General features: G+C 51.8%; 1 protein-coding gene across 1 annotated transcript; it reads left to right on the forward strand.

The window, feature by feature from the left end:
- Positions 1-1,948: 1,948 nt before the first annotated feature.
- Positions 1,949-10,409, forward strand: FARSA (phenylalanyl-tRNA synthetase subunit alpha). Its single transcript, XM_038567124.1, has 13 exons — positions 1,949-2,145; positions 4,012-4,149; positions 4,232-4,330; positions 4,411-4,529; positions 5,863-5,955; positions 6,040-6,168; positions 6,246-6,361; positions 8,360-8,444; positions 8,538-8,637; positions 8,726-8,894; positions 9,002-9,079; positions 9,235-9,349; positions 10,025-10,409. The coding sequence occupies exons 1-13, from the start codon at positions 1,999-2,001 to the stop codon at positions 10,161-10,163; spliced, it is 1,527 nt and encodes a 508-aa protein (XP_038423052.1). The 5' UTR covers positions 1,949-1,998; the 3' UTR covers positions 10,164-10,409.
- The last annotated feature ends 214 nt before the right edge of the window (positions 10,410-10,623 follow it).

Consider the following 10,623-nt stretch of genomic DNA (forward strand, 5'->3'; position numbering starts at 1 on the left):
GGAAAGTGCTTCAAAGCTAAGAAGGGACTTTGAGGGACACATCCTGAATTTTTGTTAGGACCTCACTATGGGGTCAGGATTGGGTGATGTTAGTAACCCCATTTTCCAGCCTCACATAATAATTATGATGGTTAAATGAGTAAAGATGTTCTGCTTACAATAGTGCTTGTCACATGGTCCATACTCAATTTAGTATTAGCAAGTACACATACATGTGTGGGCAGTATTTCGCTTAAATCTCACAATAACCTGAATTTATATCATCTCTATCCAGGCAAGGAAACAGGCACAGAAAGCTTAAGCGACTTGGCTGAGTAGCATAAATGGGATTAGAATCTACTTGCACTGTTTCCTCTAATCTCCACTGGCCACCTGTGACTATTGACCAAAGGTAGCTGGTCTCAATTGAGATGTGCCATAAGTGTAAAACACAACAGATTTTGAGACTTACTATGAAAAAAGAACAAAGTATTCCATTAGCAATTTTTTTAATGATCTTTTACATTTTTTTTTCCATTTATTTATGATAGTCACACACAGAGAGAGAGAGAGAGGCAGAGACATAGGCAGAGGGAGAAGCAGGCTCCATGCACCGGGAGCCCGACGTGGGATTCGATCCCGGGTCTCCAGGATCGCACCCTGGGCCAAAGGCAGGTGCTAAACCGCTGCGCCACCCAGGGATCCCTCCATTAGCAATTTTATAATAAGTATTGAAATAGGGATGCCAGCAGTTGAGCATCCGCCTTCTGCTCAGGGTGTGATCCTAGAGTTCCAGGATGGGGTCCCACGTTGGGTTTCCTGCATGGAGCCTCTGCGTATGTCTCTCCCTCTGCATATGTCTCTGCCTCTCTCTCTGTGTCTCTCATGAATAAATAAAATCTTAAAAAAAAAAAGTACTGAAATGATAATTTGGACATACTAGGTTTGGCAATTTTTTTTTTTAAGATTTTATTTATTCATGATAGACATAGAGAGAGACAGAGGCAGAGACACAGGCAGACGGAGACACAGGCTCCATGTGGGGAGCCCAGTGTGGGACTCGATCCTGGGACTCCAGGACCATGCCTTGGGCCAAAGGCAGGCGCTAAACCGCTGAGCCACCCAGGGATCCCCAAATTCTTCGAATTAATTTCATCCATTTTGTTTTTCACATTGCCACTAGAACACTTGAAATTAGATTTGTGTCTTCCATTATATTTCTATAGGCCAGAACTGATTAGGGCATTCATTACTACCCTGACATTGACCTTCTCAGAAAAACATGCAGGGATTGGGGTGGGATTTAGGGTGTTTGTAGTTTCTAACACCATCTCTACCCACTGTGAGGAAGTCATATCACCCTCTAAGTCTCCATTTTCACATCTGTGAAAGAGGGATTATATTAATATCTACATCAAAGTATGGGAACATGAAATAACACACCTGAAGTACCTGGGTGGAAAATGTGAGATGTCCATACAGGTTAGCTATCTTGCCTATAACTACTATTAAATGAGTTCCTCTCCCCTTTATAAATAGGGATGGTCCCTACCTAGCCTCCCTTTAAAAACTTGAAAGTCGTTTTTTTGTTTTTTTAATTAAAAGTCGTCTTGATCTCAGCGGAATGACTATCTCTGGAGCCCACCACCTACAGCCCTCCCGCAGGCCAAGAGCGAATCCTAGGGCAGAGGGCTCTGAGGCTCAAAGAGAGAGAAGTCCAAGGTCACACCACCTGCTGGAAGTGGGGTTGTATGAAACCTAAAACAACGCTGTGATTCTGTCCTTGAGGTCTTCAGTTAGGGTTCTCTGGTCAACCAGACACCACTAGTTTAGCTGGGGCGGAGGCGGGCGCTGAGCTTCTCCTACCCTCTAAGTTTCAATCGCCACACTGAATATGGCGGCGCCCTGAGCCTGGCCACAGGTCGGCCACGCTCAAGATGGCGGCGCACCCCCGGCGCCGGTTCCGGTTCCGGTTGTTCAGGCCCCAGGCGGGATAAGGCGCACACGCTCGGAGGAGCCATGGCGGATGGGCCGGTGGCAGAGGTGCTGCTTCGGCAGCTGGAGGCGGCGGATGGCGGCTTGGACAGCGCAGAGCTGGCGGCTGAGCTGGGCGTGGACCACCAGGCGGTGGTGGGCGCCGTGAAGAGCCTGCAAGCGCTGGGCGAGGTGAGTCGGGCCCCGTGATGCTGGGCCTCCTCGCTCTTGAGCTTGCCGTCCCCTTGCCCAGAAGGCCCTGCCTGCTGAAGAATCCTTCGGTAGTCCAGCCTAGGGTGGGCAGGCAGGGAGTCTAGAACAAGTAAGAGCCCAGGAGCACTGACGTTCTGCACTCAGTAGATGTCCATTGAGATATAGTAGGCATGGGGGAAGGCACGATGGTGGACAAGGAAGACGGTGGTCACCGTCCTCACAGAGGTTAGGGTCTAACGAGGGAGATACTCAGGTGACCCTTAGAGTGATGAAGGAAATACAGGGAATCCAGAGGTGACAGCTGGCCCAGGCATGGGAATCAAGGAGAACGTCCTGGAGGAGGTGACAGCTGAGTCGGGCCTCTGCATTGAGGAAGAAAGCTTCAGGGATCAATGGCAGAAAGGGGAAACAGGTGTTGAAAGGCATTAGTAGAGGCAAAATTTGCAAGGCCTCGTAGGTCTCGATCTCATGGAAAGTCATGGCAGGAGCTGGAGCCAGTCAGATATGTGTCCTGTCTGTGTCCCTCTGGCAAAGGATTGACAGGGACAGGACTGGTGGTGAGGTAGGCACATGCCCAAGGTAGAGGGCATGGTGTCTGGTTGTAGGGAGGCAGGTGGAATGGAGAAGATTCAAGAGAGGGAATGAAAGGAGATTCATGGCAAGTCAGGGGAAGCAAGAATGAAGCGCAGCCTTTTTGACTTAGACGAGTGAAAGGTGATGGAGCCATAGAAGAATGATTATCAGAGGCCTGTGGGCGACCCAGGAGGCTGGATTCTCAAGGCTACGAATCAGAAAACCTAACTGGGCTGCATATTCATCAGCTCATGTTCCGTGCCCCACTTTGGTCTCAGCTTTATGTAGCATTTAGTCTTTGTCATTATCCCACGATGGTAGCACTGATATCTCCATTTTGCAGACAGGACATCTTCTGAGCACTGGTCAGTAACTGGATCAGTGTCACTGGAAGGAGCAGGCAAACCTGGATTTTAAATTAAGCTTTCAGGCTGCAGAGCCTGAGGTCATCAATGCAGAGAGGGGATCCTATGTGGCGTGATAGCACCTGGATTCCTGTGAAATTGACTTGGGTTGGTCACAGTAGGTTTAACAGTGGCTGTTTATTGTGGTTCAGTCTAATGACAGTGATAGTAATAATGACGATGATGGTAATAGTTGGTAGAATGCACACAGTATTTGGTAGGTACTGCTAAACATCCTACGTCTTTTCCATATGTTAATTTAATAATTATTCATGAAAGCTTCCTGGGGGTAGAGCCCATCGCAGCTTTCTCTCTGGGATAAGAAAACTTGCTCAAGGAAGTTAAGCAACTTTCCTGAGGTCATACAGGGACTGAAGAGCAGAGCTGGGAATTAGAATGAATAGGGAGCTAAGCCCTGTGGGCCCCACCCAGCCTTGCTCCTCTGTGCATGGCCTAAACCCATCCTCATCATGGAACTTTGTGTTCCTGTGTGTAATGTGGACCCGGGGGCCCTTTTCTGACACTCTGGGCACTAAGATGCAAACACATTAAAGGTGGAGATGAATCAGTTCACCTGGGATCTCAAAAATCTTTCTCAGATTCAAAAGCAATAGGAAGAACTTATTTTCTGTTAGGAACCATTCTTAGTACCTTACCTCACCCTGGGAGATGTGAGCCATCTGTGTTGTTATCCTGGTGTCACAGAAGGGAAACTGAGATTCAGCAGGGGGTGCTCACTCAGCTGGGAAGTGGTGCAGCTCAGATGTGAAGCTGGCTTCAGGTACCGTGCAACCGGAGTGCTGTAGAGAGGGCATTCCTGGCTCTGAACCCTGTCTCTGTGGGTCTTCCCTTCCCCATTTCCCTGCAGATCATTGAGGCTGAGCTGCGTTCCACCAAGCGCTGGGAGCTTACCGCCGAGGGCGAGGAGATAGCCCGGGAGGGCAGCCATGAGGCGCGGGTGTTTCACAGCATCCCCCGGGAGGGCCTGGCCCAGAGCGAGCTCATGGTAAGGTCCTAAGGGCAAGGCATGGGAAGTGACGGGTTGAGGTGGCCCTCATGCTCTGCTCACTGTGGTCTTGCTCCCCCAGCGACTTCCCAGCGGCAAGGTGGGCTTCAGCAAGGCCATGTCCAACAAGTGGATCCGCGTGGACAAGAGTGCAGCTGATGGGCCCCGGGTGTTCCGAGTGGTGAGTCCCTGCCTGCAGGGGGGCAGGCAAGCAGGTGGGCCATTGGCCCTCACAGCCTATTACACCCTTCATCACGGCAGGTGGACAGTGTGGAGGACGAGGTGCAACGGCGGCTCCAGCTGGTCCAAGGTGGGCAGGCTGAGAAGCTGGGTGAGAAGGAAAGGAGTGAGCTCAGGAAGAGGAAGCTGCTAACTGAAGTGTGAGTGGATGCCCCGCCCCCATTCCATCCCGCATCACCCAAGTGGTCCTAGGGTGTGGTGGACGGAGTCATCCTGCCCATACTGGGCCACAATGCTATCAGTGTTCCCCCAGCACTGCTTTACCATGTACTCATGCCAGGCTCATGCCACTGCAGGGCCTTTGCTCATGCCATGACTTCTGCCGAGAGCTGTCTTCCCTTAAGCCAGGCTTGGGCATCAAACCTCTGCCTGTGTCTATTTATTTATTTATTACGATTTTATTTATTTGAGAGGGAGAGCAAGTACACATGAGAGAGAGCATAAGCTGAGGGAGAGGCAGACAGAGAGGGAAAGGCTGACTCCCTGTTGAGCAGGGAGCCCAAAGTGGGGCTCGATCTCATGACTCTGGGATCATGACCTGAGTGGAAGGTGGATGCTTCACCGACTAAGCCACCCAGACATCCCTGTGTGTCACCTTAAAAAGGCCATCCTCGCACCCCTTTCTCCCTTTGAGTTCCATAAAAGCTGCTCACTTATTTTTTTAAGATTTATTTATTTCAGAGAGAGCAAGCGAGCAAACTTGAGTAGGGGAAGGGCAGAGGGAGAAGCACACTCCCCGCTGAGCAGAGAGCCTGACATAGGGCTCAATACCAGAGCACTGGGATCATGACCCAAGCCAAAGGCAGACATTCAACCAACTGAGCCACCCAGGCGCCCCAAAAGCTCCTTACTTATACTCTGCATATCGGATGCCATGTTTGTTTCCTTTATGGCTCTGATGTCAGTGTCTGAAATTGATTGAATGCTGGGACCTGGACAAGCCAGGGGCTTTGCTCTCACAGGGCTGATATACCCTTTGACTGATAACTTAGTGGCATAGCAGTTTTGAGGATACAGACTGGAGGAAGGCTGCCCTGTCCAGGTCATGGCTTTGGTCCTTATTAGTTTTGTGACCTTGGCCAAGTCACCTGATCTTTCTGGGCCTCAGTTTCCTTATCTGTAAAACGACCTCTTTTTCATAAGACAGTGGGATGATTTCAGTGGAATAGAGCCCAGCACGGAATAAACCCTCAAGAGTTTACCTGTTATTCTTAGTATGTATGTATGTATATATGTTTAGTACTTTGAACAGACCCTGGCACATAGTAGATTCTTATTAGGTACTTGTTGAATGAGTAAGTGAGCGACAGAAGGATGTAGGTGTGGGCTAAATAAGAGGATTTCAGGTGATGATGAATGTCAGGAAGAAAATAAAGCAGAGGGACTTGGTGGCTGGTATTGGGGTCGGCATCAGATATATTGCAGGAAACTTCTTGAAGGAAGTGACAGTGCCCTTCTCCTCTCTGACCACAGGACCCTGAAGACCTACTGGGTGAGCAAAGGCAGTACTTTTAGCACCAACATCTCCAAGCAGGAGACAGAGCTGAGCCCAGAGATGATCTCCAGGTAGGGGGTGGCCCCAGGAACTGGGTCAGGTCAGGGAGGGAGGGGAGCCTTCACCGGGCCCATGCACCCTGCATCCCCCAACAGCGGCTCCTGGCGGGACCGGCCCTTCAAGCCATACAACTTCTTGGCCCGTGGCGTCCTCCCAGACAGCGGCCACCTGCATCCTCTGCTCAAGGTCCGCACGCAGTTCCGGCAGATCTTTCTGGAGATGGGGTGAGCACAGGGCCAGGGGGTGGGGCCGACCCAGCCACTGGGCACAGGCAGAACAGTCAGGCTGCATCTCCCTCCAGATTCACAGAGATGCCGACTGACAACTTCATTGAGAGCTCCTTCTGGAACTTTGATGCACTTTTCCAGCCCCAGCAGCACCCGGCCCGTGATCAACACGACACCTTCTTCCTCCGAGGTGGGTGGAACTGGCCGCGCCACCAGAGGTGCCAGGCCTGGGCAGAACTTTTTGGAGAGGCTTATTCGTTTTACGGAATAAATTCTATCCTAGGTGTGGCTGACTGGGCTGGTGTGAACAGGTCCTCTTGACCTCTGTCACCTCCTCCCACATCCTGCCTGCCCACTTCATGGCCCTTGCCCGAGCTTCCAGGCAGTTCTCTGCTGAGAACCGCCTTCTCCCAGATCTTCAAGGCTGGCTCCAGCATCAAACCTTGGCTGACGGGGGTCACCTCACAGAGGCCACTTTGACATGCCCTTGTCAGGGCAGCCTGGGTGGCTCAGCGGTTTAGCTCTGCCTTCAGCCCAGGGTGTGATCCTGGAGACCCCGGATCGAGTCCCACATCAGGCTCCCTGCATGGAGCCTGCTTCTCCCTCTGCCTGTGTCTCTGCCTGCCCCTCTCTCTCTCTCTCTCTCTCTCTCTCTCTCTCTGTGTGTGTTTCTCATGAATAAATAAATTAAAAAATCTTTAAAAAAAAAGAAGATGACATGCCCTTGTCACCTTGAGTTCTAAAAGTCCCTCATCCCTAGTCTTGAAGCTTGTTTCCCAATTTTTTTCTTTCTTAATTTCACAATGTTTAGTTCTGTCTGAAACTGAATGATTTTCCACAGTCGTTTTCTCCCCACCCCCAACTGCATCCAGTCCCCCAATTCTCCACTGCAGGAAGGCAGGGGAGGCCAGTGGGTGCCTGTTACCTGGCTAGGAGCAACAATGGCATTGCTGTCGTCATTGTCACAGCGCCCAAAACTTAATAAGTACTCACTGTATACTCTGTTCTTTTTTTGTTTCTTTTAAGATTTTATTTATTCATGAGAGACAGAGAGAGAGGGGCAGAGACATAGGCAGAGGGACAAGCAGGCTCCCCAAAGGGAACCCAATGCGGACTCGATCCCAGGACTCCAGGATCATGCTCTGGGCTATAGGCAGACATTTAACCACTGAGCCACCCAGGTGCCTCCCATACACTCTAATCTCTGTTCTAATTCTGCAAACTGTAGGAAGTAGTGCTGTTAGCTCTCTTTTACAGTGGATGAAACTGAGGCTCAGAGTCACACAGCTTATACATAGTAGAGCTGGGATTTGATGTCAAGCTTTTCAGGTGCACCAAAATTATGTTTCTGGAAAGGGATCCTAAGAACTTGCCCATTCTAAGGGATGCCTGGGTGGCTCAGCAGTTGAGCGTCTGCCTTCAGCCCAGGGCATGATTCTGGAATCCTGGGATCAAGTCCCATATCGGGCTCCCTGCAGGGAGCCCGCTTCTCCCTCTGCCTATGTCTCTGCCTCTCTTTCTGTGTCTCTCATGAATAAATCTTAAAAAATAAAATCTTAAAAAAAAAAAAAATTTTTGCACGTTCTCACAACAAATGGTTGCTAATGCCCTCCTGTGGGCCAAGGTCTTTGTTAAACATCTAGGTTACAGCCATGAATGAAACATGAAGTCTTTGCCCTGGTGAGACCTGTGTCCTGGTGGATAGATGTATATTAAATCCTGAGTGCTAGACAAATGCAGTAATGCAAGGTGGCAGTAGACACAGTAGAAACTGGTGTGAAGGGGGAAGGGCCTGTGGATTTAAAACCAAGCCTTTGTTTAAAGGCCAAAGGAGGTGAGGGAGAAAACCTTATCTGAGAATGAAAGTTCCAGGAGAGAATGGCCAGTGCAAAGGCCCTGAGGCTGGAATGTGCCTGGTATTGCTCACAGATCAGGTGGGAGGCCCTGTGACTGGAGGGAGTGATCAGTTAGGAATGAGAGGCGACAGGACAGTGTAGCCAAAGGGAGGGCTTTGTTCCCACCCCTGGGACATGGATGGAGGGTTGTGATGGACTTGGGTGTTCCTAGGCACCCTCTGGCTGCTGTGGGTGTTAAGAGTGGGAGCGACACATGTAGCTGTTTGTCCTCTGTACAGTGGCTGTTTGAGAAATGCTCCTTGACTGACACGATTATACTCTGTCCTGCCCAGATCCAGCGGAGGCCCTGCAGCTCCCAATGGACTACGTCCATCGGGTCAAGCGGACTCACTCTCAGGGTGGCTACGGCTCACAGGGGTGAGGCAGGACCAGGACTTTTTGGGGTATCAGGGGAAAGAAGTTTGGGGGTCTGAAGGCGACAATGCGGACTTCCCATGTGTCCTTCTAAAGGTACAAATACAACTGGAAGCTGGAAGAGGCCCGGAAAAACATACTGCGCACGCACACCACGTCTGCCAGCGCCCGTGCTCTCTACCGCTTGGCCCAGAAGGTGCAGCTCAGCCTGGGCGGTGGGGGAGGCAGGGGGCTGTCCCAACGACCTTCTGACCTCCCAGGCCTGGCCTACCTGTCACCCCCAGAAGCCCTTCACACCAGCCAAGTACTTCTCCATTGATCGCGTGTTCCGAAATGAGACCCTAGACGCCACACACCTGGCTGAGTTCCACCAGATTGAGGGCGTTGTGGCCGACCATGGCCTCACCCTGGGCCACCTCATGGGCATCCTGCGGGAGTTCTTCACCAAGCTGGGTAGGCAGGCAGGCTGCGGTGGACGGTCTAGTGGAGCCACGGCAAGAGGCCCTGCTGCCAGGCTTATCCTCCACTCCTCTGCTTGCCCCCCTGCCTCCCCTGCCCAGGTATCACCCAGCTGCGCTTCAAGCCGGCCTACAACCCCTACACGGAGCCCAGCATGGAGGTGTTCAGCTACCACCAAGGTCAGGGTGGAACCTGGTAATGGGGTGGGGAGGGGTGTGTCAGCCTTCCCACAGCTCAGCCTGGGTCCCTGTCACTGCCAGGCCCACCCCCCCAGATCACTGCCAGACCCAGCATCATCCACACATCTCTGTCCTACCTTCTACCACCCCTATAGGTCTGAAGAAGTGGGTAGAAGTCGGGAATTCTGGGCTCTTCCGCCCCGAGATGCTGTTGCCCATGGGGCTCCCTGAAAATGTGTCAGTCATTGCTTGGGGCCTCTCCCTGGAGCGGTGAGTGCCCAAACTTAGAGTGTCTGGCTGCCACTCAGGTGACTTGCTGGGCACGGGGGCCTACAGACCTTCACACCATTCCATCTGTTCTTCATTTGAAAAGCCTTTAGTGAGCGTCTGCTATGTGTCATGCTAGGAGTATGACAGCACACATCTGTGCCTCTGCGAAGCTAGGGTTATAGCGCAGTGAGAAAGATGGTAATTAGCAAGATAAATAAGTAAATTGGACAAGTAAAATTTAGAGTGTGTCTGAAGCCAGTAGGTGCTATAGAAACACAGCAGGGAGGGCTGAGACAGGATTGTCCGGGAAAGCTTCCAGGAGGATGTAGCATCTGAGCAAAGACTGGAGGTAGATGAAGGGGTAAGCTGGGGGCCTATCTGGGGAAGGGTGTTCCAGGCAGCAGGAATAGCCAGTGCAAAGGCCCTGAGGCAGGAATGTGTGTGCTATATTTGGAGAACATTGAGGGGGCCAGCGTGGCTGGAGAGAGTGAATAAGTAGAATGGGAGGAGAATGAGGGTGGGGAAGTGACAGGATAGATCATTCGGGGCCTTCTGAGCCCTTTGAATAACTTGGGCTTTTAAGGAGGTGGGAACCATCAGAGATGGCTTGGTTGATCAGAGGAGACCGTGACCTGACATAGCATCAAAACTATTTTCTTCCCTCCCCACTGCAAGCCCGACAATGATCAAATATGGCATCAACAATATCCGGGAGCTTGTGGGCCACAAGGTGAACCTCCAGATGGTGTACGACAGTCCCCTGTGCCGCCTGGATGCTGAACCGGGGCCCCCACGGACACAGGGCGCTGCATGACATGGGCCACTCTGGATACCTGCCTTCCCTGGGCCCCAGCTGTCCAGCCCCCTTACATCCCTACCAGTGACCCCCTTGTATTTATAAGGCCTCCGTGAGGCCATCCCCCCACCCCTGTTCCTGGTATCTCCTCTTCCCCACCTGCCCCAAGGTCCCAGGGGCAAGGGAGCAGGTAGCAGGCTTGATCTATGAAGGTGGGAGCCCTGCAGGCCAGCTGCTGGCTAATAAAGTGGGCATTTGTCCTCATATGGTGCCTTTCCTTAGGGGTGGAGGAGTGCTAGAGCCCTGGGTGTGAGGAATGGTGGGTTGGGAGACTTGGGTCCTCGGAAGCACGTGGCTTGCCTGAGCCAGATCCACCTGGGGAAGGCTAGCTCCATTAAGCATTTACCCATCACCTGGTGGTGCCAGGCTCTCCTCTAGGTGAATAGAACAGAAGTCCCCCACCCCTGTGGAAGGGGCA

The sequence above is a fragment of the Canis lupus genome, chromosome 20, assembly GCF_011100685.1.
Source record: "Canis lupus familiaris isolate Mischka breed German Shepherd chromosome 20, alternate assembly UU_Cfam_GSD_1.0, whole genome shotgun sequence".
NCBI classification, from domain to species: Eukaryota; Metazoa; Chordata; class Mammalia; order Carnivora; family Canidae; genus Canis; species Canis lupus.